The sequence below is a fragment of the Camelus bactrianus genome, chromosome 1 (assembly GCF_048773025.1).
Source record: "Camelus bactrianus isolate YW-2024 breed Bactrian camel chromosome 1, ASM4877302v1, whole genome shotgun sequence".
Lineage (NCBI taxonomy): Eukaryota > Metazoa > Chordata > Mammalia > Artiodactyla > Camelidae > Camelus > Camelus bactrianus.
Genome location: NC_133539.1, coordinates 3,898,726 through 3,926,473, shown reverse-complemented (window position 1 = coordinate 3,926,473; position 27,748 = coordinate 3,898,726). Strand labels below are relative to the sequence as shown.

At 52.2% G+C, this 27,748-nt stretch overlaps 1 protein-coding gene across 2 annotated transcripts in view; it reads left to right on the top strand.

Moving 5' to 3' along the window:
• Positions 1–203: 203 nt before the first annotated feature.
• FAM3B (FAM3 metabolism regulating signaling molecule B) overlaps positions 204–27,748 on the top strand; it is a 39,299-nt gene continuing 11,754 nt past the window's right edge. Inside the window, exons 1-3 of one of the 2 annotated variants that reach the window (XM_074351944.1) lie at positions 204–359; positions 11,658–11,801; positions 21,061–21,184. In XM_074351944.1, coding sequence (XP_074208045.1) covers positions 278–359; positions 11,658–11,801; positions 21,061–21,184 — 350 coding nt within the window. In that variant the 5' untranslated portion in view covers positions 204–277. Of the gene's footprint in view, positions 360–4,947; positions 5,129–11,657; positions 11,802–21,060; positions 21,185–27,748 lie in introns of those variants that run through there. The other variant, XM_010958350.3, reaches the window with a different exon arrangement.

Below are 27,748 nucleotides of genomic sequence, written 5' to 3'. Positions count from 1 at the left end.
AAGCCATTTGTAAGATGGTTCAGATACCTTCCCTTTAGGCTGCAGTGCAGGCTGAAAAAGATTTCCCAGCACAACCTTCAGAGCAGAGTGTGTCCCACAGTGCCGGCGCCATGGCCACAGAGCAGGAGCTGTCGTGAACAGTCAGCTGAATCCAAAGTTCAAGTGGAAAGTAAACATGGAAAAGTCACTAGGAAGTACCTAAGCAGAAGGAAATAAGGCTGAGAGAACAGACTATGAAGTCCAGACATCATCTTAAGTACATACGAAACTTTAAATAATGAGCGGGCGTCTCAAACCAATGGAGGAGGAAGACGATCATTCAACAAACGGTGGACCACTGGCTGGCCAGCTGGGGGAGAGTAAGTTTGGATTTCCATCAACATTTAATATAGATGGAACAAATATTTTAATTAAAAAATAAGAAAGTATGGGGAAAGAGATCAAGGCTGTTCTAAGCAAAACAAAACTCAGAAGCTGTAAAAAGAAAATCAGGGGGAAGGCAGAGCTCATATTTAGCATGCACGAGGTCCTGGGTCAATCCCCAGTACCTCTACTTTAAAAAAAAAAAAAGAAAGAAAGAAAATCAGATTATTTTTTAAACTGCCTGGGGTGGGGATGGAATTCCACACTCAAAGTAAAGACAAATAGGGAAAAAGATTTTTTATTGCCTACGGCAAGGAACTAATTAATATGGAGTTATGAAAAGCTAAAGTACACAATTTAGTAATTATACAACAATGTGTATAGTAGATGTCCTCCTGTGTAAAACATGGGCGGGGGAATTCATACTACATTCATATTTGCAAGAGTCCTGCTTTTTGGTTGCTTTGCAGTGGAGTGTGTTTCAGAGGGAGTCGCTCCTTCAGTGGCGGTACTTTTCCTAAGTAAGGAAGGAAGGAAGGTGAAAACCAAGTAGTAAAAATTATCCTTGAAATAAGCGTGCACAAACTTCTCCGGGCGGTGGCGAGGCGGCGGGGAGGGGGGGTGTCAATGAGCACAACATACTTCTGGGTCTGTTTTGGCAAAATCTCTGGATTCTGAATAAATAAGCCGAGCAGTTCCTCTTCTAGGGGTTTATCGTCTTGTTTCACATAAACGAAACGTCCTGTGTGAGAAGTTCCCTCACTGTGTGTGAGCCCTGACAGAGGCGGAAAAGAAACGGCTATTGCAGGGAGCCGGGCCACGTGGCCCATCCTGGCTGTAGCTGGATGTGTACAAAGAAATTCCGGAAGGACACCCAAGAAAGTGATAACCTGGGTTTTCTATTGGGTAAACAGATGCAGGGGTCAGGAGATTTATCACCATCCATCTCTTTGTATACTCGTAAAATTTGAACTACACCAATGTATTATCTAGTCCACAAATTAGGTCTCAAAGCCGCTATAACCAGAAAAATGCTAACAACTCATTAGAAAAATGGGCGATGTATGTGATGAGACAGTTCCCAGGAAAAGATGTATGCACAAACCACGAATGGCTTTTAAGCCTATGGAAGTGTGCTGAGGCGATCGCTTTAATGAGAGAACCAATTAGAACAATACTAAGCTTTTTTTTTTCCACAACAGGATAGTATAGATCAAAAAGTTGGATAATACAATACTTTGGGAAGGGTATGGACAAATATTCTCATACGCTGCCAGCAGGCATATAACCTGGTATAACTTCTCTGGAGAGCTGTGGGGAACATCTGTTGGAATTCAGAATTCATGTACCCTTTGGTCTAGTAATTCACTTCTAGGAATTTATTTGTATTTAAATGTCCTTCTGGCTTTTGTTGCCCTCATAGATTTCTTTGCCTTTTTCACTGTTGAGTGTACATTTGTGTGCATTTTTTCACTGTTGAGTGTGCATTTCCTCTTTTGAAAAACCCCTTAGCATAGATCCCCAGAAATGGAAACTCTGTCGTGTTTTACAGGCCAGGGAAGCTGCTAAGGAGAACCTGAGGAGGTTTCTTAGGGACCGTGTGAAAATAGGGAGTGGGTTCTGGATGTAGGAGGATTAAAGCAAAATGAAAGCAAATCCCAACCTAACCAAGGAGGCACTGAAAACGACAAAACTACTGAAAGAAACGAAGGAAGGTGCAAATAAATTAAAAGACATCCAGGGGTGAGAGATCTGAAACTGCAGTATCGTGAAGTCACCGGTACTACCCAAAGCAATCTGCAGGCTCAGTGCAATTCCTAGCAAATATCATGGGTTTTTTTTTTGCAGAAATAGAAAAGTCCATCCTGAAGTTCATATGGAACCTGAGAGGACTCTGAATAGCGAAAACAATCTTGAAAAAGAAGAACAAAGTTGGAGGCTCACACTTCCTGGCTTCAAAACTCAATTATAAAGCTGCAGTAATCAGAAAAGTGTGGCACTGGCGTAAAGACGGACATGTCAGCCACTGGAATAGACTAGGGAGCTCCTAAAGAATTCCTCGAATATATGGTCAAGTTATCTTTGATAAAAATAAGGATTTTTTTCACAAGGGTGCTGAAACCATTTGATGGAGAAATGACAGTCTCTTCAACAAATGGTGTTGAGAAAACTGAATATCCACATACAAAAGAATGACATTGGACCTTTACCTAATGCCATGGACCAAAAAATTAACTCAAAATGAGTTAAAGACCTCAAACTTCTAGAAGAAAACGTAGTATAAAAGCGTCATGACATTGGATTTGGTAACCATTTATTGGCTATGACACCAAAAGCACAGGCAGCAAAAGCAGAAACAGATAAATCAAACAAAAACTGCATCATACAGAAACTTCTGTGCATTCAAGGACACAGCATGGTGAAAATTAGGGCATGTGGGGAGATGTTTATAAACCATATATCTGATAAGGAGTTAATATCCAGAATATATAAAGAACTCCTGCAATTCAACAACAACAGAAACAGCCAGATTTATAAATGGCCAAAGGCCTAAATAGACATTTCTCTGAAGATGCTACACAAACGACGAATGAGCACATGAGAAGATGCTCACCGTCACTGTTCCTTAGAGAAATGCAAACAAGATCACAGCGAGATATCACCTCACGTCCTTTAGGATTCCTGCTCTAAATTAGAAGCAAAGCAAAACAAAAAAACAAACAAAGTAATGCATTGTGAGGATATGGAGAAACTGGAACACTTATGCACTACTATTAGGAGTGTAAAATGATGCAGCCACTGTGGAAAATAGCATGGTGATTCCTCAAACAATTCAAAGTAGAATTACCCGATGATCCAGCAATTCCACTTCTGCTGTATGCCCCGAAGAGCTGGAAACAGGATCTCGAAGAGATATTTGCACACCCACGTTCACAGTAGCATTATTCACAATGGCTAAGTGGTGGGAACAGCCCAAGTGTTCATCAAGGGATGACTGGATAAACAGGCTACGGTCTATACATATAATGGAATACTCCTCATCCTTAAAAAGGATTGAAATCCTGTCACAGGCTACAACGTGGATGCACCTGAGGACGTTATTCTAAGTGAAATAAGCCAGTCATAAAAAGACAAATACTGTATGATTCCACTATATGAGGGATCTAAAGTAGTCAAAGTCTGGAAGCAGAAAGTAGGACGGTGCCTGCCGGGTGATGGGGGTCGGGGGAAGGGGGAGGTGCTGATTACTAGGAACAGAGTTTTCGTTTTGCAAGATGAAACCGTTCTGGCGTTCTGTTGTGCAACAAGGTGAACGTACTTAACTTTACTGACCTGTACACTTAAAATGTAATTTTGTAAATTTGGTATAAGGTGGTACATTTTATGTTATGCACTTTTTTACCACTTTTTTTTTTTCAATGAAAGCGAACCCAGAGATAAACGCTCCATCTCTGAAGTGAGGTGAGCTAAAGACAGAGGTGCGGCTCTTGGGCGGAATCAACACCCCCTTCAATGAGCTGATTCGTGTGTCTAGTGTCAGTGTTGAGGAGAGCTGGGGACTAGCCTGCCAGCATCGCTGGAGAGATGCTCAGAGAGGCATCCGAGCCGAAACGTGCCTCGCTCGGGCTGGGTGCCGTCCTGGAGCCCTGAGGAGGGCGTCCCAACAGAGACCCCTGTCTTCTGTTCCCCGATCTGCAGGCCAGCGGGCAGGCGGTGGCCTGGAATAAAAAGCCACGCTGTCCACAGGACACTTGTCCCCGGCTCCCTGGGTGACCCCACACTGGAGCTTCTCAGGAGGCAAAGATGGTGGTGGAGGGCGGTGGCAGTTGAGCCCCTGGCTTCTTTAGGGAACAGGACTGTGGGAGCCAGCACACTCTGGAGGTGGGGACTGTGTCTTTTGCAGATGCTGCCTCCCTGGAACTCCTTCTCCACAAAAGTGACCAACTGCCTGTGGAGCCTTAACTTGCTCTTGGGAGCCTGGGGCCACTTTGATGGCAGTAGGTTCAACGCGCTGTAAAACCAGACGGATGCCGGGAAGGCAGGCCTCCCTGCCGGGAGGAGGGCAGCCGATCCTCTTCCCAGGCGGGACATCCCGGGAGCTTTCTTCAGAAACCTGCTTGACTCTAACCCTGGCAAGCCTGGCCTCCTATAAACCCAAGGACCTGCAGGCCTGTGACCCTGACTTTGGGGCCCAGGACATGGTTCCTGTCCTATTTTCCCTAATCAATTCCCAGAGTAAAGGAGGACATGAGAGGCAGAGCGCCTGCTGGGCTGTGCAAACTGCAGTGGGTAGGGAGTTTTGGAGGAAGCCAAGCGCCTTATAACCGTGACCCTGGGACCTGGACTTGAAACCTGGATTCATTCCCCTGGGCCTCTGCTTTGACGTCTAAAAGGCTCGAGATAGGCGTATCTTGGGCAATCCCCCTTGTGAGACATTAAATTGGGGCCTGGGGCCACTAAACGTTAAGAGGCAGCGTCCTCCCCGTCAAAGCAAACCCCGCTCCTTCTCTCTGGAGACTGGAGAGCGCATCCCGCAGACCCTGAGCTCCCTGCCCCTCCCGCACCTGTCCCGCCCCGCCCCGCCCGCACCTACGCACCTGCCCTACCCGCGCCTGCCCTCCCTGCTGCGGCCCAGCCTGGAGGGCGTGTCGCCAGGCGTCCGCCCAGACCGTGCGAGGCGCCCTCCGGTCCGTCCGCCGGGAGCTGAGGCCAAGGACCAGAAGGGCCCGCAGCCGCGCCTGGAAGATGCGCCCCGGGACTGCCGGTGAGTGCGAACTCCACCGCGGGAGGAGGGAAGGGACCCCTGGGCAGGGGAGAGTCGCTGCCTCGCCCTTCCTGGGACCCGCCACACTGAGCCAGAGGTAGGGGCGCCCCCGGACAGGGTTTTCTCTTGGATCGGTGACCAGGAATGCGGGAAGCGAATGCGGCAGGCAAGTTGGCTGGAGTTTTTCCTCCGCCCTCCTACCGGTCCCCACCGCCCTAGCTGCGTGCGTGGCGGGTAGGGGTGGGGGTGTCAGTGAGAGGGACGTTTGGCCTGAAAAGTAGGTGTTGGGTGAGCGCAGGTGGAGCAGAACCCGGTGAGCCCCAAGCGGAGAGGGCGCCTTCCTCCGGGCCGCAGGTGCCAGCAGGGGCGCTGGAACTTCCTGGGAGGGGAGGGAAGGGACGCCGGGGCTGCCAGGCGCTGGTTAGAGGCACCTGTGGATCCACCTGTGGCTTCTCCAGTTGGAGGCAGAGATCATTAGCCTCAGGTACCTGACCAACCCAAGAAATTGTGAAAAGTGTGGGACAGACCTTTTTAAGTCACTGGCCTGTGGGTGGGTGAGACGTGGGGACTAATTGACATGGAATGCCCCATTGTCCCTTATTATAACAGTTCCCGGTAGCATCTTTTTATAAGGCTTTTGTTTCCTTCCGTTTTATCAAACTACTTGAGTCTCTGAATTCTTGGGGCAAATAGGAAAGTGGAGAGAAAATCCCCAACTATTTCAAGAGTCATTTTGTCCCTTGGTGCCTGTCTTCCTGACGGTGGCCTGTCTTCCCTGCCCGCCTCCATTGCTGTCAGTGGGGTCCAGGTGAACCTCCCGCCACAGGCACACATTGCCTTTTGAACGGTTTGGCTGTTTCTTCGTATAATCTGAAGGATTATAATCTGGCTTCCTCCTGGAGCAAGGCAGCAGACTGTGCAAACATTTTAAATTCCAAAATGGAAAGCTCTCTTGGCATCTTTCAAGGTCACTGCCCCTGTCTGGCGGCAGGTCGTTGCTGCGAGGTGTTTGTTAGCCTCAGTGGCCTTCATCCTTCCTGGCTGGCCTTCTGGCTGTGTGGTTGCGCTGCAGGATGTTCTAAGCACCGTCTTTTCTGCTCATCCCCAAAGGGTAGGAGACCCAAAGTTGAAGATTTTTGTTTTGTTGTGTAAAATACTGGTGTTTGCTACAGAACCGTTTATGGGTGACCAGCACTGTTTGGGGCGCCCTGGGTGGGCTGTAGGGGACACACATCTCTTCTTGGGAGAAGACATCTCCCAGGGGCACTGGCTTCCGTTACCGTGAATTTAGAAGAATTTTTTTGTTATTCCTACATTATATGCTTGTGATACGGTTTTGCTGGTTCCTCAATGGGAAGATGCTGAGTGTTATCAGGTCGTTTTGCCCCTCCCGCAGCTTTTTCACACACAGCCCTCGTGACTCACTTGTGGGCTATGTAGCCCTTTCACATGAAGCTCTGAGGTAACACCAAGTTTGCACTGCTCCAGGTGTGTCTGGTTGTGACAACCCCCCCCCCGCCCCGCAGAAGCTCAGGGCCATGTCCCCTTTGATTTTGTGAGCTAAAGATTTGGTGACATTTGTGGAAACAGCATTCCCCTGCACCAGATCTGCCTCAGGTAGGGACACAGCTCACAGGAGGGACAAGCAGACTGAAGGGCTGGAATATGTTAAGCCTCCACCGCCCTTCATCTGGGAGCAGCTTCCTGGCAGCTGTCATCCCCTTTCCTCACAATGAGGGTGTTGTCATGTGTACTTTGAAAGGTGGGTAACCTTGCAAATCACGTGTTGTGTCCAGGTGTGGCACTTCCCGGCTTACTACCAGAAAGACTTCGTCACCTGGACAGTGAAGACAGGGGACACTAAGGCCAGCAGAGCTGAAGCCACAAAGCAGCTGCATCTCAAGTCTGGCTCAGCCACCCCTCAGCATCCCCAGCCTCTTAAGAACGAGGGATGCAGGAGTGGCTGTCTCCAGGGTGACGAGATTTGGGCTCCCAGGGGGAGGGTGCCAGTGACAAATAGCTTCCTCATCCTGCATGCTACTTGAAGGAAATCCCCCCATGTGTGTTCTTAAGGGCTCAGGACGGCCCTCTGCAGGGCTGCCGGGCTGGAGGGGCGGGCACTCAGAGACCCATCCCCCACTTATATGTAGCCTGGCTTAGTGTTACTGGTTTTCAGACTGCTTTGGCCTCCAGTGGAAGTGAAATGTCTGGGCCAGCCTGAGACCCCCCAAGGCTCTGAGGGTGGGGTGAGTGTAGGACACACACGTGCACGCGCACACAGGTCCGCACAGGTGGCGGGAACACACTCGCGCCCTCCACGAGGGCCTCCGAGGAGGAAATCCCCGACCTCCTGCGGCGCTCAGAATTGGCCTTTGCTCTCTCACCTGTGCCCGCGGGGTGGAAGCACTTGGGAGGGGGTGTCTGTGGGCTGATGGTGACTTGATTACCTTCTGAGAGTAGGCTGGGTCCTGGTTACAGAATCCCACACGGTTCCTGGACTCTGTGTCCTTCCTCTCCCTCCTCCCCCATGTCGGAAGCTGCTGGGCCCCTCCTGCCAGGGCTGGCCCACCCGGGGCTGTCTTAGCCGAGTCCCGGCTAAGGTGCGCCCACCTTTCCCAAGACGAATCCTCCCCTGCGCCCCCACCGGGTGCCGGGTCCGCCGCCAGCCTGCACCCTGTCTTCTCAGGATGAACTGGTCCCATGTGGGCTGCTGGGTCTGCCCCCCCCCCCCCGAGGTGCTTCTGGCTCCAAGGCTCCCTTCCTCCGGCCACCGCAGGCATCCCCGACCTGGAGCATGGACACTTCATAACCTTTCTTGGAGCCAGAAAATGCCCAGGGCTCTCCTTGTCAGGAGGCGTGGCTTTGATTCACTCTTCATTTTCTTCTCTGTCACTTCCACCTGCTTGTCCTTGTTCACCTGGGGATAAAGGCGGGCCTCCCTTCCGTGCGGGATGGAAGGCATCTGAGAGGTGGCACCACGTTCCCTTTCAGTCTTTTCCCATTGAAACAGCAGCTCTTTGCTTAAAGATCTCACGTGTGACATGGGGTCTAGAAAGTCTTCTGAATAATTTCTGCTTTGCGAATTTTCTTATTCAAATATGACGCTTGGATAAAGTAGTCCGGCTGTGCTCGGAGGCACGGGGCACAGTGCGCTGTTGCTTTGGGACCTGAGACTCTGTGGATGCTGAATCCCTGTTTCCCGCAGTCAGCGTGCGTCCAACAGTGTGTCCTGGAACATCACTGGACCCTCACACCGGCTTAGGAGTGTGGACGCAGACCTGGAGAAGAGGGGTCTGGCGTGCTGCGCCCCTGGGGCGTGTGAAGGGCAGTCGTGAGGGTGTCTGTGTGGGCTGCACCAAGGAGGGGCCCCAGAGCTGCTGGGGTCCTTGAAGGAGGAGAGAGAGATGGCCAGGGGTCTGTGGACGAGGGCTCCCCGGAGGCAGAGGGACAAACTCAAACACAGGGACAGCAGGAAAGGGCAGCAGGTCAGCACAACTGGAGCACGGAGCAAACGGAGTTCCCAGGACAGCACACCTGCTTCATCCATTGCTTTTGTGCTTCTGTGTTTTCTGTGGCTTCTTCTGGCTTGGAGAGGTCCCTCTGTCCTGGGAACTGCAGTGGCCACACTGTCTCAGGCATTTTGCAATAGGAAGCCATCTCTGCGTTATGTCCTAACAATCTTAGAGACTGCATGGTTTGTAAAAGAGAAAAAAATGATTGATGTTGACACATGAACTTGAAAAACAACCAAATGGTCAAGGTGAGATGGAGGTGTCCCATTCCACCAGGATGATTGCCTAACGAACTAGCCAGTGCCCATGCATCGGCACACACGGACCCGACAAAGCTTAACCAGTGGGGGTTCAGTGAGGGGAAACCTCTAGGTGCTAGAAGGGAAGAGGGGGCTGAGATCCAGGGCTCAACATGGCCAGGCTGACGGACAGGTTTGCATTGCATCACTGCCCGGAGAGAGGGGGGCACCTCTGGCTGGGTGCTGGAGGGTGGGGGGCTGTGCACTCAGAAAAGCAGGGGAACGCCCACTGGTGCCTGCTCAGGGCTCTGGGTGGGGAGACGCGGAGCCTCTGACACCAGCTGGATGTCCAGCCGTTCAGTTCAGCTCTGACCTGACCACACAGTCAGCGCCAGCGCCCACGGGTTACGGGACACGTCCTCCATGAGCTGCCCTCTCTTCCGACGCCAGCAACAGGTCTCGGGAGCTGCTCACGGTTCTGAGAAGCTGGCTGCAAATCTGGGGGTTCCCACCCCTCCTGGGGGTTTGATAATTTCCTCCAGCAACTTACAGAAACACTAAAAACATAACTATATTTACAATTATAGTTTTATTCGAAAGGATCCAAATCAGGAGGACCAGCCAAATGAAGGGACATACGGGGCAGAGACTGGGAGGGTCCTGGAGTGGGAGTTTGTGCCCCGCCCTTGGTGTCGGGGCACATCACCTCCTGCCACATCAGTGTGCGCACCACCAGGAAGCCCTCCAGAGTTTCACTGGGGTCTTAGTGCATTGCTGGTCATGTGACTGAGCTCAGCCTCCATTCCCTCTCCCCTCCTGGAGGTCGGGGGTGGGGATGACGTGTCAGGCCCCACCATGTGACCCAGTCACAGACTGGGTCTTTCCAGCATGGCCAGCCCCTCCCCAGAAGCTATCCAAAGATGCACCCAGTTACCTTGTTAGCATAAACCCTGGTGTGGCTGAAAGGGGCTCCTTATGAACCAGGACAGCAGACCCCCTGATCAGGGAGTTCCAGGGTTTTAGGTGTTTTGTGCAGGGATGTGGGATAAAGATCACATGTGTTCTTTTTTTTTTAACTTTTTTTTTTTAGTGGAGGTGCTGGGGATTGAACCCAGGACCTCAAGCATGCTAAGCATGCTCTCTCCCTCTGGGCTATACCCTCCCTCCGCAAGACGTTCTCTTTATTATACTCCTTGTGATACATCAATGCTCCATTCGGAGCACCCCTGGGTGTGGGGGTTTCACCACCTGCGAAAGAGATAAGCTAGGGTGGTGGTGGCCTGGGGAGTTGGAGGCAGTAGAGGCCAAGAGAAGTCTGTGGAGGTGAGGTTGATTTTGGAAGCTGCCCCAGCAAGACTGGCTGATGGGCTCCACTGAAGGCTAGGAGTGGGGTGTGGGATCAAGGATGAGGTCCTCGTCTCCGGTACCTGGCCCTATCTGTCCAGCTGAGCTGGGAGAGACTCAGGGCAGGGACAGATCTGGGGAGCCGGGGAGAATCTAGGGCCTCATCTGGGACATGCTACATGTGAGGCCCTGTGGGGCCTCCCAGGGTGCTGATGGGGGTTGGAAAGGGGACATCGTAGTCAGGAACCCAGAGGACAGTCTGGGTGACCTCATCTAGGATCCTGAGGACAGGTCCGGGATGCACCCTGCCAGGGAAAGCCTGCCCACGAGGTGGGGACCCCTCGGGAGCGTAGGAGCCGTCCGGGGAGAACACGGTCAGGGCGGGACCGTCATCCCGGGGCCTGGGGCAGGCAATGGGGAGGCCTTTGGAGGCCTTGACCAGCACAGCTGCCATGGGTGGAAGGAGCAGCCTGGAGGCCACTCTAGAGGATGACTGTTTCCAGATGTTTGGCCTGAGAGGGTGTGGGGTCACCCTCCCCTCCCCTTCCATCCCCTCTCCTCCCCCTTGTTCTCCTTCCTTCTTTCCTTCCTTTTATTTCTTAGGACTGGACCTGTTAGCACAGAAATGCCAGTGGGGACATCTTGAGGTCCCTTTCCTGCAGGCCTATGGCCATCCCTGCGTCTCGGCAGTGTTGGGAATCCTGCACAGTCCTGATCTGTGAACTATTTAGGGAGTGAAATGCCAAAGATCCAGGAGCAGATTGTCTATGAAGGGGCGGAACTGTCCCCTAGACCTCCGATAACCGAGGAAGGAGTAAATGCCTTTCCTGAGGAACTGAGAGGAAGATTCTGGAAGCCTATCAATCAGATAATCTCCAGGGACGTCCTGCCAGGGGGACCTCTGGTGTCCCTGCAGGCTTGTCTCTGAGGATGATGATGGTGGGGAACTTTTTCCAGTGACACAGGGGCAGTTGCGTGTTCCCAGGACACAGGTGCCATCCCCAGCACTGGCCGCCCAGCAGCAGACAGAACAGAATTTCCACCTGCTTGAAGGCGCTTCCCAGGGCTTGCAGAGGGAAGGGCCCCCTCTGTCTTTTTAGGCCTGTGTCAAGGCAACTTGATGAGTCCTTGGCGTGAGCACCTGAGGAAGCTCCGGGCCCCAGCACAACGGCAAATGGGAACCTTTGGCCTCGAGAGCCTTCACATCCTGTTCACGTTACCTGCTCCGGTTTATCTCAAAAGCCTGCCCTCGGAGCCATGAGCCGACGTCGTGGCCCCATCAGGTGGCCCCGGGCCCTCGCCCGCCAGCCTCCAGGGTGATCTCCCCTCAGCGCATCCTGTGGACACTGGTGCCGAGCACTGTCTCGGGAAGGTGGAGGGTTGGGTCAGGAAAGCCGCGCTAGGGGCACCCACTCGTGTCTTGTGTGTCCGCAGGCACCCTGAAGGCAGCGTTCCTCGTCTTCGCCTCCCTGTGCGCCTGGTATTCCGGGTACCTGCTCGCAGAGCTCATTCCAGCTGTGCCCCTGTCCGGCACCATCTACAGCATCCGGAGCATCGGTGAGAGGCCCGTCCTGAGAGGTGAGTACCACGGTCGGGTCTCAGCCCAGCTGCCGCGGTGAGGTGAGCCTCTGGCCTCCGCTCTGCCCGACTGGTCATTTGTGTTGACGAGGCTGAGGAGGAGGAGGAGGAGGGAAGGTCCTCTCCTGTGGTTCCTACACCATTCCAAGGTAGGTCCCCCCTCGTCCCCCTGGGAGACCCCGAGGCAAACTATGAGTTAGGAAAACAGACGTCGTGTGCAGGGTGCGTTAAGTAAAACTCTGCGTTGGGACTGGGAATGCAGTGAAATTACAAAAGATCCATTAAAATTGCATTGGAAAATGCGTGGGGCCCTAAAATAGTCAGATGTACCTTTTTTCAAAGTCTTGTAAGTAGGTATGCTGGCATATTTTTAATACAGAAATAAATTATACAGAAATAATTTGCACAAATAAAGAGAACCTGGTAATGATTTTAAAAATGTGTCAACACCATTCCTTTTCAGATTTAATTACCTTCTGTGACGAGTAAAAAAAAAACTTTCTAGGAAATGACTGTGACTGAAGTGTTTTGTGTCAGTTTTAATAAGGTTTTCACAGTGAAGTTGCATAAATCAGATAGATTGTTGCATAAGGGCTGTGCATGGGGCCCAGTGCCGCAGGGGAGACCTCCCATGTGGGGGGCATGAGCGTTGCCCTCCAAGGGCTACTTTCTCATTTTCTCCATTTTGAACAAAACGTGACGTCTGTCCTGGATACAGGCTTACCTCTAGGAGCCGCCTCTGTCGCTGGTCTTTTTAGAAGGACTCATTCACGTGGTTTCTGACTCCCATCGGCGTGGGCCAGGAAGGCTGTCACCCTCTCCCTGTGACTGAAGCACACCAGGTTATCTGGAACCCAAAGGTGGTGGCCAGAGGCAGCCGTGACGGCTGTGTCCCGGCCAGCTGGCTTGGAACCTCCACTTTTCTTTTAATTGCAGCGTAGTTGATTTACAATGTTGTGTTAATTTCTGGTGTACAGCGTAGTGATTCATTTATGTATATATATAAAAATATATAAATATTCCTTTTCATATTCCTTTTTATTATAGGCTATTACAGTGCATTGAGTATAGTTCCTTAATCTATACAGTAGGACCCTTTTGTCTATTTTACACATAGTAGTATATGCTAATCCCAAACTCCCAATTTATCCCTTCCCACCTCCTTTCCCCTCCAGTAACCATGAGTTTATTTCCTATGTCTGTGAGTCTGCCTCTCTTTTGTAAATAAGTTCGTGACCTTTTTTTCTTAAGATTCCACATGTAGGTGATATTATATGGCATTTTTCTTTCTCTTTCTGGCTTACTTCACTCAGTATGCAAATCTCTAGGTCCATCCATGCTGCTGCAAATGACATTATTTTATTCTTTGTTAGGGCTGAGTAGTATTCCATTGTGTAAATGCACCACAACTCCTTTATCCAGTCATCTATCCACGGAAAATTAGGTTGCTTCCACGTCTTGGCTATTGTAAATAGTGCTGCTGTGAACATCGGGGTGCAGGTGTCTGTCTGAATTAGAGGTTCCTCTGGATAAATGCCCAGGAGTGGGACTGCTGGGTTGTAGGGCATCTCCCCTTTGGAGGGACACAGGGCTGATTGGGGGTCTGGTGGACTCAGAGTTTGCGGTTGAGACTAGTGATTCGTAGTTTAGTGCTCAGGTGGAGAAGAGATTAAAGGGGAGGTATGGTCCGCGGAGCTAGGCTGGCTTTGCCCCAAGGCCTACGCCATGCTGTCATCAGCAGCGTGACTGGAGGGGACACTCCCAGGGACAGGTGCCCCTTGTCCAGGTGCTGCCTCCTGGGCTCCTCCTGTGCGTCCTGAACAGGCAGGCAAGGATGTGCTTTCCCCGCCTCGGAACGAGGTCAATGCGAGCTGTGGAAGCGCTCAGTTCCTCCTGTCCCAGCGCCGTGCTGTTCTCAGTTGCACGGTCCCCCAGTCCCCTGCGGGTGGTGACCAACGGGTGGGACAGCATCAGAAGCAAAGACAGGAGCACGTGGAGATGGGAGGTCAGTGTACTGCGCACTGAGTGAAATGAATCTCAGAAACCGAGGCTCGGGGCACTGAACTCCTTGCACTCCTGCCCTGCTCCCGAGCAAGACCACACGGGCCCCCACCTCGGGCTGGCGCACCTCTATCCAGGTTTGGCTTTTTCCACTGTGCTCTCTATTCTCTTAAAGTGGCCCAGTCCCTAGAGCTGTGGGGGCCTTAGGTCCGGGCTTCAGATTTCCCGAAGTTAACTTGCCCGCCAGGCCAGCTCTCCTTGGATGCACGCTGTCCCTGTGTCACATGTTGCCTCCCCACCATTGCAGCGTGATTTTGAATCCTGGCTCATGGGAGAGACTCGCTGAGTCAGCCGGCTTTCCAGACCTAGCCTGACCTCAGCAGGGCCCCTGGTGGTTGCTGGAATCTGCTGCTCCTGCCTTTCTCTGAGGTCTCCTATTCCTCATACTTAATAGGGGTGGGGGTGGGGGTGGGGCTAGGCCTCACATTCAGCCCATCTACTTCCTGGAAGGTTCTGTGCTCCTTGGAAAAGGATGGAAACACAGTCCCCTCCCCCTGCAGGGCTCAGCACCCCCATGTCCTCCTCCTCAGAGGCCTCCTCCCTCCCTCCCTCCCCCATCTGAACCTCTGGTACCTGTGGTGGAGGTGACCAGCCAGCTATCCCTGCACCAGCCCAGGCCTCCCTCATTTTATTTACTTATCCCTTTATCCAGCCTCCCACTCTGACTTTTCCCCCAGCCCTCCGAACTGTCTGATAAATAGTTAATTGCTGACCTGACCATTCTGTTCTGTGGGCCTGCATTCCGGGCCGTTGTAAACCTCGTGTCTCAGTGTCACTCGGTGCCGTGCCTATGGCCCTGTCTTGCTGTGGGTGCCTCTCCTCCCGTCCTGCCGGGGCGAGGCCCCACATTTCCCCCTCATGACTCAGGACCCGCACAGATGCGCTCAGACCTGGGGGAAGTTTTCTATGTGATTTGCGCATCCAGGGTGGAACTATTAGCCACAGCGTGTGTGTCGGCTTAAGGTGACCAAGTCGAACCCGACGCCTTTCCAAGACCAGCCTGCTGTCTGCATCCCACCGGCAGTGTGCGGGCTCCGGTCTCCAGCCATCCTCTCCCACCATCCTCACCAACACCTGCAGGTCGCAGCTTTCTGAGTTCGCCAGTCTGACCTGCGTAAAGCGGCAGCTCCCTGCTGGGACAAGCGTTTCTCAAGTTTCCAATGAGTTTGGAAGAGCAAGTGGGACCCGAGACTCCTACAGTCATTGCCCATATCCGGGGACCCGACTCCAGGGCCCCCGTGGGCACCAAAATCCACAGGTGCTCAAGTCCCTTAGACAAAACAGCGCAGTGTCTGCATCACCGGCGCACATCCTCCCGCAGACTTTCTTCTTTTTTTCTTCCGGTTTTACTGAGACATAATCGACAGACAGCACCGTGTACGTTTAAGGTTTACAGCATCATGATGCGACATGCACACGTCATAAAATGATTATCACAGGTTTAGTGAACAGCTGGCATCTTGCAAAGGCACAAAATTAAAGAAATAGAAAAATGAATTTTTTGTGATGGGAACTCTTAACGATTTGCTCTCTCAGCAGCCCTCTCCATACCTTGTCATGTCTGGATTCCTTGCGATACCTAATATGACGTAAACGCTATGTCAGCAGTTGCCTGCAGGATGCAAATTCAAGTTTTCCTTTTGGACCTTTCTGGAATATCTTTTTGAATCCTTTCGATCCCTGGTTGGTTGAATCCAAGATGCGGAGGGCTGGCAGGCCGTACTTCTTTGTGACGGGCAGGAGGAGGAACACGGAAGAGCTGAGGGGAGGAGCCCGGCCTCACTCCAGCCTCCGTGTGACTTGATCCCGAGCACAGTGGGCTGGTCGGGGTGCCAGGGTGCAAAACTGCTGGACCCACAGGCGGGCGGGTGGCCGTCCAGGGCCGCCTGCAGCTGCCTCCGGGCCATTAGGCCTCTGCCCCCAGGCCCCCACTCCTGTAATTACACATCTGTGACTTGCCCGTTTCTGAGGGGCTGTGCTCTGTTCTCGTTGATTTGTGGGGTGCTTCTCACGCACATTCAGCCGCTCACGCCTGTTTCCTACACGGCACGTCTCACAGGCTGCAGGGACCTTCTCCTCACTCACTCACTGCCTGTCTCTCCTGTTCGCGTGTCACCGCTGCCCCTGCAGGGCTGAGGGCGGTGTCTGCTGTTTCACAGACCCGTGGGGATTAGGTGTTTGTGTAGTTAGAACTTGTGACTGAGTGAAGGAATGGGTTTAATTGGAAGCCGGGCTCACAGCGCGGGCGGCAGAGGGAAGGACAGGGTGGGGTGCGCGGCCGAGAGCCCTGCGCACGTTTTCTTCCACGTTCTCCCACCGTGCATCGTCCCGTCATTGTCCTGGAAGGTCTTGGGAGACAAAATTAAACCGAGTGAATTGGCCGTGTTGAGTCACCTGCCTGGACTCTGAACCAGGATGAAACGGAAGAACAGCGGAATCGCTACTTTTCTGGAACACGGACGGGAAGCCAGGAACACTCATCTTCGTTCTAATCCCGCCACTCGCTAGCCGCTGATGCCTTTGGGTTGTCCCCATCATTGGGGGTGATATTTACATGCGGGCTCTTTCCGATTCTGAAATAAACTCCCACATTGTGATGCTGTGACCTCTGGGCTTCGGCTCCACCTGGTAGAAGCCCAGGACCACAGCCTTGAACATGTGGCACGGTGCCAGTTTCCAGGCCCCACACTGAAGGCATGTGAGCAGCAGAGCCACTCTCCCCGGGGGGCGTGGGGAGGAGACCGCACAGTCTGCCGTCAGCGCCGCGCCCGCGGGAGCATTCAGCATTTCCCCACCTGGGCGCCGCTGAGCAGCTGAGCTGCGCCACCTGCACCGCTGAGGCTCCAGCCAGACAGGATCCTGGGCCACAGAGGGACGAGCGCTCCTTGTGGGTGCGGCCTGGGCTTGAACCTCACACTGAAGTGTGAACTGAAATGGCTGCGATGCAGTCATCATCCCTGTCGACCTGGTGCACACGGCAAGGCGGTGTCTCTGGAATCATCCGGCCCATTTAAAGGGTGAATGAGATGATAGTTCCCAAATCAGGAAGTATTTAGGAAAGAAAGAATCCTGAACCCTGCTTCGGGAAATTAAAAACCCTGTGGGTCCAGGTGGCATCTAAGACTCTGTGTTTGTTTTGATAAATGTAAGTAGGAGAAAAGTTGACCTTCCTCAGGAAGAGGGTCGGTTCTAAGACAGAAGTTCACAGCAGGAGGCCCGCTCTGCCGGAGACGATGCTGACGGTCAGGGCGTCTGGTCTGATGCTCAGGTGTCTCAGGACACAGGGAGGCAGGACACGGAGCGGGAGGCCGCCGGTCCCCGGCCGGGGCATCAGCATCCCTCTGTCCACCTGAGCTTTACCTTCTCATCTTGGGGAAGGAATGTCGGGAAAAGTGCTGAAAGCCTGGAGGTGTCCTTCAGGGAACGTGGTAGGAGAAGAGGCAGGCAGGTGGGAAACAGCTCTGTCTTCTCAGAAGACACATCTGCCCTGACACCCTCTCTCCGAATAAGGAATATGATTTTTCTTCATTCGTGTAATGACATTTTGTGCTTCTAGGAAGTGGATGGAAAGGTAAGAAAGCCTTTAAAAAATGCCGTACGAGTTACTCGACCGTTCCCAGACAGTGAGAAAACACGAATACCATCTCCGTGTCACCCTTGCCACTAGAGCCACATCCTCCTTGGAGAAGCTGATGAAAACCTGTCACCTGCCTGCTGGAAAACCCGCCTGCACATATCCTCGTGAGCAGCACCTGAACTTTGCAGGGGCCCTGGGTTCGGAAGGCCTGCCCTCTGCAGGCAGAAGCCTCGCTCCCAGCAGGGCACAGGCTCCTGCTTCCACCCCACCCCAGCACCCAGGGGAGCTGGCTGCCACATGGACAGCCATGCCCCCGTGGGAGGAGGAAGGCAGTAGGGAGGGGAGGGGTCCCTGTGATGGCCATGCAGGGAGACTCCAGCGTCAGGCCTTCAGGTGAGTGTCCTGAGGTCAGGGGGCAAGAGAGGCAGGCAGACCGAGGCTCGTTCAGGACCTTGCTTGCCCAGTGGGGCGGGCCCCCTTGTTACTGTCCCTGGGCCCCGGGCCCCAGCCCCCAGGTCTGCCTCAACCAGGAGGAGCAGAGAGGGTGCCAGCTGCCCCCACGACTGGTTCATCCTTCTGACTGGCAGGAGGAGGAACAGGGGACATCTCGGGTCAGAACCCAGCCCAGCTGTCCCACCTGGTCATCCCCTGTCTCTTCTGGCCAAGCTGGTCATAGAGAAACGTCCTGCTCCTGCCTGCCTTCCACCTGCTCTCAGTTTGGAGTCTGCTGCCCCTGTCTCGGGCACCCATCATGGAGGGGAGATCATTGCTTAGGGTTCACAATGCCTGTTGGTGCTGGATCCAAAGAAAGAAGGGCAAGGAATGAATGTGTGACATATACACACACACACACACGTATATGTGTGTGACTGAATCACTGTGCTGTACGCCTGAAACTAACACAACATTGTAAGTCAGCTACACTTCCCTAAAAAAAAAATTCACTGCTCTTTTTACAATATAAAATATAATGTTCTTTAAATTATATTAAGTATATAAACTGTTATCTGATATGTTGGCAGGCAGAGCTTTCAGCTAAGTCAAAAAAATACAGATTATTTTCGAAATCTTCCCAACATTTTTGCAAAGAGGTACCCCGTTGCCCTGCTGCCCTCTCCTTCCCTGTTGCTCGGAAGTTTAATTCCTCACCTAAGTGTAACGTCTCTCAGCTTCCTGAGTCACTTCACGTACTTACTGACCAGGCTGCTTCGCTGGCACAGGAGACGGCACGTGGTTCGTGGCGGGGAAGACGAAGGCAGGGTAGTCACACCTGTGAGCCGCTCTTAACTGTTCAGCTCACAAGCAGCGTGGGTGATGCTTGGCCGTGGCTTCGGAAGCCACTTGCCTCTCTCACCCTGTGGGGACCTTTCTCCGGCGCACCGTCACGTTATCAGACCCCGTTTGCCTCTATTTTTTCAGCTGGCTTTAAAGCAAAGCAAAATACTGTTTCTGATTTCCCTCTTACCTCCCCTGCTAATCTCCTGTCATTCTGTCTCCAAACTGCCATATCCCATGGGGGTCAGGAGGTACCTGCTATTCTCATGGTTTTATCCTTGAAGCTCCACTGGGGCTGGGGCTGGGGCTGCGTCAGACCAGCCACCCCTGCGGGTCACAGCACACCTGTCTGCAGCGCTCAGTGAGGACCTGGGTCGAGAGGATCCCGTAGCCAGGGCACTTCTGCAGCATCGTGATGATGGCAGAGGGCCTGGAAATAATGCCCTTCTCCAAGGGCAGTCCACGTGACAGTGAGTGAGTCTGTGTGCCTGCTCAGGGGAGGGGTCAGTGATGTTACGGGAAATGCAGGTGGCCTGAGAACCAGAGTGGCGCCCACTTCAAGAGTGTTCTCTCTAGACTGAGTGCAGAGCTTCCTTGACTCACGACAGGGTCACATCCCAATAAACCCTCCTCAAGTTGAAAATATCAGCTGAAAAGGTATCTAACCAACTGAACGTCATGACTTAGCTTCGCCCACCTGAACCGTGCCCAGAGCACCTACGTTAGCCTACGGTTGGGCAAAATCCTTTGTCACAAAACCGACTTTATAACTGGGCTGAGCGTCTCCTTTAGCGAACACTGTAGTGACGTCAGTGGTTCCCCTTGAGATCTGGGGGCTGACTGGTGCAGCAGAGCCACCAGCGCACTGTCCTGCATGTCACCAGCTTGGCTGAGGGTAACAATTCACAATTCGAAGGACAATTTTTACTGAATGCGTGTCCCTTTTGCACCACCGGAATGTCAAACCACTTACGTCGGGGACCAACTGCACGCAGTCTCAGGACGTCTGCCAAGTCAGGAAACAGGACACACCTACTTTCAGTCTGTTTGTTACATTTTCAAATACTACGCTTAGTGTGTTTTTGGGGTAAATGGGGTAAATTACCCCATTCTTGCGTTCAACAGCGCCGATGGAGGGGCTGCGTGTGCTGCACACCAACTTGGTGCTGGAGGTACAGTGAAAATAGAACCTGGGAGATACTGGAGAGTGATGAGGGCTGAGAAAAAAGAAAAGAAAACAGGGCGATGCGGGCAGTGCGGGCTGGGTGGGAGCCACGAGGTTAGTGGTGGGGGTCGGGGTCTGGGGCAGGTGAGGAGGTCGAGGACGCGGAGGGCTGAGGAAGCACAATGTTGGGGTGCACACGCCTGAGGAACTGTGTCGTCCTGGGCACCAGGGCTGGGTGGGTGTCCGCCTCCCCGTGGCCACCAGGAAGCTCAGCCCCCACCCAGCTCGGCCCCTGCAGCACTCGCTGGCCGTCACAGCCCATGTCTGCGTCCGATTCCCTCCAGCTGGGCCTTCCAGCCCCTCTCTAGCCGTGCGTCTAGTTAATCAGAAAATCACAGCGATCCACAGAACAAGCACGTCCCGTCCAACTGGAAAAGCGAGCTCACTTTCTGATTTTTTTCTTTCCTGGAGACTCAGGATTTCAGTTTGAATGCAGTACGGGACAGCCGGCTCTGCAGGTGACGACTGGCAGCCACACCTGCGGTGCGGGGAGACAGTGGGGGATGGCAGTGCGGCACCCAGCAGCGGGAGATGTCGGGGAGCCCAGGGCCAGCCGGGCGCCTCAGCCAGGTGCCCAGCCCTCCCCAGATGCTGACCCCCGTGAAATGGGGGTGCCGCGTGCAACATCTGCCGGGCCTGCCAGCACTGACGTAGCAGCCCAGGCAGAAAAGCTCAGAGCCTCAGGCTCGGGGGAGGGGGGGGGGCCAGGCATGGCCAGGGTGGCGGTCACCGTGTGTGTGTGTTTCAGGCTGTGTAAATGCGGGAGCCAAACAGGTGCTCCACGTGCTACCTCTTTGGTCCGCAGCGCTCTTAGGCCCAGGGAATCTTTCTCAATTGGAACAGCAGCCACTGTGCACTGCAGTCCAAGGGTCTCGGCATGGCGATCAGCCAGGGAGCGATGCCCAGCTCTTGTGAAATCCTGACGCCTGGTCAACATCCCCTCCCATTTGTACGTTTGCTCTTTTAAGACAACTTCCCGTCTTCCAGTTTTTTCCCCACTACTGCTCGGAGACTTGCTGGTGTGAAGTCCTGGGACAGAACAGCTGCCATGTGTGCTCAAGCAAGGGGTCCATCTAACAGATCCCGCGTGACGCTAACTCTCGTCCTCTTGTCCGTTACAGCGCCAGCACCGAAAAGGCAAAAATGTGACCACTGGACCCCGTGCCCCACAAACAGCTATGCCTACCGGTTGCTCAGCGGGGGTGGCAGGGACAAGTATGCCAAGATCTGCTTTGAGGATGAGATGTAAGTACCAGCGCGGGGAAGGGAAGCCTAGCTCACCCACCTGCTCTTCCTTCTCTGAGGCCGACCGCGCAGCGAGTCTGCCCCCGGGAGAGACAGGCACGTCCTTGACCTCAGGCGGAGACCGGGGGCATCCAAGGGGACCTGAGAATGCCCACCCTGCCTGTCGGGGCTGGGAGGGGCGAGGGTCGGGGACACAGATTATCTCCTGTAGTTCTGTGTCCCCCATGGAACTTTCATTTGGCAGCAGTTAGAACAAACCTCAGGATGTATTTTGTACTTTCTCCCTTCAAAGTCATGGAAACACCAAAGTCCAGCGGACACAGCTGACCCCCAGCTTGGTTTGGACCTCCACCCTCACGGCTTAGAGCAGGTGCTGTCTCTCCGTGCAGCGCATGCCTCCTGCATTCTTTCTGAGGCTGCGAAGGAGAGTCTGGTCCGGGCCCCTCTCCTTGGCTCCTAGGCGCCATCCTCAACCTGTCTCTTTACCTCGCCTCCCTGCTGTGTGTGTGTCTGGGAGCAAATTTCCCCTTGTAAAAAGGACACCAGTGGTGTTGCATTAGGGTCACCGTTTTAAAAAAAGCCTCATTTTAACTAAATCATCTCTTCTAAGGTCATACTCTGAGGTTCTAGGGGTAAGAACTGCCGACATTTGAATTTTGAGGGAACACAGGGCAATCCGTGCCACCGAGCTGAAGGACGTTTCGGAGACTGAGTTAGTTCCTACAAATGAGGGGCAGTGCGGGCCGTTCCTGGCCCTGAGTGGGAAGTCCTTCCCAACTCTCCCACCTTTTTCCCCCCAACCTGGCACAGCTCCCTTTGTTGGCTGGCTGGTCGCTGCCCACAGCGCTTGGCGCCTTCTGCACTTCCCTCCCTGCATCTTCCAGTCCTTCCATCTCTGCACTTACCTTGTCCTCCCGAGGAGCAGGGAGCACACCCAGAGAGCATGTTGTAACCAGCTTCCTACACCTTCCCTGGTCTCGGCATAGCCCTCAGTCAGCATCTGGAAATTGGGTGGAAATAATAGCCTCTCCTGTCCGCGGGTCCATCACTCCTCCAAGGCCCACTTCACTCCTCGGGGGAGCTCACTGATACACCTTCCTCCACTGATGATCTGCCGAGTGTGAGGCTCTCACCGGAGGGACCCTGGCATTGAACCCATGGCTCCGGCCCTCGAGGGGCTGACATCAGTTCAGGGCTCTCCACCTCAGCACTGAACACTCTGGGCTGCTGATTCTGTGTGGTGGGGGCTGCCCTGGACACTGCAGGGTTGGCAGCATCCCTGGCCTCCACCCACTATATGCCATAGAACACCCCCCCAGCTGTGACAACCATACGCGTCTCCAGACATTGTCATGTGTCCCCTGGGTGGCAAAATCCTCCCCTCCCCCTGCCTATTAAGAACCACTGGGATAGTTGGTGAGAACACAGGTTTTGCAAATGTCCGTAGTAAATGGATTATGAGAACCGTGGGCGGCTGTGGAATTTCAGAAGTGATGCCCTGTTGAATGGGATTGTTAATGAAGTCCACGGAGGAGGCAAGGTGAGGGCTGGACTTGAAAACTGAGCAGGATCCCATGGTGAGGAAGAGGAAGGAAGATCCGGGAGGTGGTAGGGACAATGGGACGAGGTTGCTCATCCAGAATCACGCTGAAAGAAGGGGGTTGCTCAGACTCAGCTCCCAGAGCCCGGGACGTGCACTGCGGCATGGGGCATGCAGCCTTCTGCTGACCATGGTGTGGGAACAAAAGCATCCTACTTACCTGGTCCAAACTAACTCACACATTAAGTTCATGTGACTCCCTCTGAGGTAGGTACCGCCATCCCCATGATGCAGACAAGGAAGCGGAGTCACACAGAGGTTCAGTAACTTGCCCCTCATCACACAGCTATTAGTGGCACAACCGGGATTCCACCCTGGTGTACATGGGGTATGCTGTGTAGACCAACTTAGCTGTTCCTTTAGACTGCTGGTCTACCAACTCACTATTGCTGTGAACATGTGGTACCCAAGGGCAGTTTGCCTGCTCCAGACAGTATTCTAGTTGTTTTTCAGAATACAGTGCAAGATAAAACAGGATAATCACAGATAAAAGCAAGTTAAAGGAACAGAAGAATAAGCATGGCCCACTGCCTGAAAGAGACGCTTGTGCTGGTTTAGCACCGTGTTTCCTTGTAAGCAACTCGTGGAACAGAAAGTATGTGTTGTAGAGATTGCATTGTTGTATAAAGAAAACAGACAGGCTTCCACAGAAAGACAAGCAGCTTTCCGCCATTGGTTTCATTCCTGCAACCAGCACAAACTGGGTGCCTGCAGACGTCACTGCCCCAGCGACAGCCACCTCCAGCTGTCAGCAGTCTCCCTACTCACTCACTTCCACATCCCTGAACAGCCTCTTGGTTTTCCCGTTTTGGGCATCACCTATTGCGTTGCCCCTCGGGAAGTGAGCTCTCTTCCACTGTCGCACAGTTCCTGTCCCCCTTCCTTACCATCGTCCTGCTTGAGTTACACCATCACTGTGGTTTGAGCAAAATTCAGCATGTACGTGATTATGCCTGTGGAAATAAAATTCAGACAGCTTTACCTGAGAGGGGTATTTTAGTGAGTGAGAACCCAGCTGTTGGTGAGCAAGGAGACTTCCAACGGGAACGCGGTCAGGAAGCCTGGCTCTCAGTGGTCACAGCTCAGCTTGTAAAGCGTGGATGAGCAAGTGCTTTGTCATTAGAAACTTCTGTGCCGTCCGCTGCGTGAGCTGAGTGCTCATGACTGCAGGGTCATGCGGACACGAAGAAAGCTGAAGTCGTGTTTAAGGTCAGAGTCAGCGTTTTGAGGATGTTGGGACAGTTTTAAGTTCTGGTTATGAGACTCTGAATGTTCTTCTGAGGGTATATTTAAACTGTGGCCTCCAGTTTGTATTTTTTCCTAACAGGAGTGAACCGCGGTTCTTCACGACTGAAGTATGTTGTGTACAATAATTACATTTTGTTTGTTTGTTGTTGACTTGCTTGGTTTCCCATGAACTTCCATCAGCTTAACCCCTAAACCTTCCTTGAGTTAAAATAAATCTTCTCTTCCATCAGACGTTTACCAACTTCATCTTCTGCCAGCCACGTTGCCCCAAAGCCACCATGCAGCTGTCACCTCACATCCTTCTCCACAGCATCCTGGGGTGACTTTTGTCTCCCCCTCTGGAGTTGGAGCCCCTGTTTCCCAGATACAGGATCTTACGCTTTCTGAGACTTCCCCCTTGTTTTGCTGGAGCACATTTCCCAGTAACATCCTAAGAAACGGTACTGGGAGAGATAAAATGTTTAAAGATTTTTCTCGTTTATTAAAATTGATTCATTCTCCCCTCACAATTAACTGATAGTTTGGCTGAGGATAGATTTCTCATTTAGCAATTTCCACTTGGAATTTTGAAGTCCTTGCCTGCAATGAAATGACTCTCCCTCCCGCAATGTTTGAGGGTGGTAACCTTGAGAATGCATGTGTCAGGTTTCTAGACGCAGGAAGTTCACTGACCAAGAGTTCCAGCTGCTGTATTCTGAAATCTGAAACCCATACCATGTTTGCTGGAGGCCTGGCTTCCCCTGGGCTGCTCCCAGCCGGTGACTGAGAACGGTTAAAGAAAAAAATAGTTGTGACACTTCCTGAAAATAGTAAGACAGACTTGATTCAAGGAGGAGTGTGTGTGGGGGTGGGGGGTGGCAGTAAGTGTAGGGACCACTGCCATGGGGTCTTGAGGTGGAGAGAGGTTGGATTCAACTCCAGATACATCACGGGCAAGAATTTATAGTCAAGGAGCAGGGTGAGGTCAGTGGATGGAAAATTGCCAAGAGGAAGCATCAGGGCTAAGAGGGATTCTCGCTAAACCGGCTGACAGGATTCTTGGTGAAGCCGGGCCAGTGTGATCAGACACCACCTGGATGGGTAGGGGGTGGATGGGTGGAGGATGAGGAAATGGATTAAACATGGAGGGTGATCAGATATCAAAGGTGGGGGGGGCGTGGTTCTGGTTGAACTGACTCAGCAGAATCCTTGCTAAAGCTGGACGGTGCGGAGATGAACACGGACATCCAGCAGTCAGGCCGCTGGCTCTGACCTTAAACACAACTTCAGCTTTCTTCACGTCTGCACGACCCTGCAGATATGAGCAAGTCAAAGAGCTCAGGGGGAGCCTGAGTAGAGTTTGGTCAAGGAGAGAATCCTTGTCAGAGCCTAGAGGCACCCGGCAGCCCCATTCCTGGGGCTGAAGTCTCAGCTGAAGGCCAGTTTGGGCTCCAGGAGGCCCAGGGGCCTTGCCGAGCGCCCCGAGCCTGCTCCGCTGCCTCGGGCACGTGCACCCCGGCTTTTTCCTTCCCTTCCCCCTCGTCATGGTCTGACAACTCTCCCTGCTCAACCCAGCCCCCGTCATCATCTTGTAGGTGTTTCCCCTAATACAGATTCTAATGCGCTTCATCCTGTGTGGGTGTCTGCTTGTCAGAGGCCTCAGATTAACACGAGAATGACTCTCCCATGGCATGATGACTAATATTTGGATTTTTGCCACTCCGGGAGAAGAAAGTTAGTCTCGGATTTGTTTTTTACTCTTCTGGCTCCTGCTGAGTGAATCTAGGATCTCTTCATGCTAAGGAAGGTGATCTTGTCGGCCCTCCTTTTCCCCGGGTTCCACATCCGTGGATTCAGCCAACCGCGGATCCTGTACTGTGTTTATGGTCTGTGGTTGGTTGACTGCACGGCTGCAGCTCTCACAGATGTGGGGGCCGACTCTGGGACTGGAGCATCCGTGGAGCTGGGTATCCGCGGCAGGTCCAGAAACCAGTCTCCCGCAGGGACTGAAGAATGACTATATTTATTTTCTGTGATCTGTTTATATCTCTTGCCCATCTTTTTTTTCTGTCATTGGCCTTTTTAAAAAATTGATTTATAAGATATTTTTTTAATTTGTGCTTGTCTTTTTTTATATATATTTTTATTGAATTATAGTCAGTTCACAATGTTGTGTCAATTTCTGGTGTGCAGCACAATGCTTCAGTCATATATGAGCATACATATATTCATTTTTCATTTTCTCTTTAAATTGATTTATAAGAGTCTTTAAATATTAAGGTAGTTAGCCCTTTTGTGTTGTAAAAATGTTCTCCACATTTTGTTTTTTCATTCTTTAGATGGCATTTTTAAATATGCTTATGTCTTAGTTAATATAAGACCTTTAACAAAGCAAAGAAAATACACACCATGGAGTGAAAGCAAAAATTAAAAAATGTAAAAAGCAACAAAACCAGAAAGCAACCCAAGTGTGAAGGTATCACCAGGGACAAATCTATCTCATGTATTAGTAGGTGTCCTGTGAACCGCCAAGAAGATAATCCTTAGATTAGATCACAGCACACTAACCCCAAATTATGCTGTATATTAAAAAATGCATACAGACAAGAGCACTGAGCATTGAGGTAATGGGACAAACCACCGCCCTGCAAACTGGAGAGACAAGCAAATTCAGAGACTCACAGCTTTCCTGGAGCAGCAAGCTCAGCTGGACCCAGCATCGGGCAGGAACCCCTAACGGGTAGTTGACTGCTTGCTGGAGACTGAACTTGGACGAGCTGGAGAGATTCACTTCTGGAGGCCAAGCCTTAGAGGAGCCCCATGCTTCTCTGAGTTTTTCCTCCAGGAGCCCTACCAGGCTTTCAGAGTAAAGAGGAAAGAAACATCCCCTCCTGCTTCTGGCAGTGGGAATGGAAAAGTAGACATTTTGAAATATGCCCACATGTCCTGTTCTCCTTAACCATGGGCTGCCTTTAAGGGAAACCGTTTTACCAGAGTCAAACCCATGTAGATTTCACCAAAGACTAACCAACCTGGGGGAGGGAGATCCTCAACTCCGGGCACCTCTGACCTTCCTGCTTCACCTAAAGAGTGAAGTTAAAAATAAAACCAGTTGTGAAGCCCACAGCCCAGGGGCAAAGGATCACTAAAGGACTGAGACCCAATCACAGGGCTATAGAATACTGCCTCACCCCCACATCTCACCACCACCTAAATAGGGCTCTTGTAACATAACAAGGGATTGCAGCTGAAAATAACTGAAATGCTCAAGCCCAGTGTAAAAGAGTCTATAGGGGTACCCACGACAGAGGGGAGAAGTGTTAGCTCTGACACCTACAGCAGCAGTAAACCCAGCCGCACTCCTAGCCAGATGAACATAGTTCATGCGAAATACCTGTGCGCCTTGGCTGCCTTTACAGAGTACACTGCATCTGGCTTCCAACAACAAGTAACAAAGGATCTAAAAGTAAAACAAACAAACAAATAAAAAAAACCACACACAGTTTGAAGAGGCAGGGCATGCATCAGAAACTGACTCAAATATGGCAGAGATTTTTGAATTAGCATCCCTGGAATTTAAAACAACTATGATTAATATGCTAAGGGCTGTAATAGAAAAAGTGGACAAAATACAAGGACAAATGGGTGATGTAAGCAGAGAGATAGAAACCCTAAGACATAATCAAAAGGAAACGGTAGGAATTACAAACCCTATGACAGAAATGAAGAACTCCTGT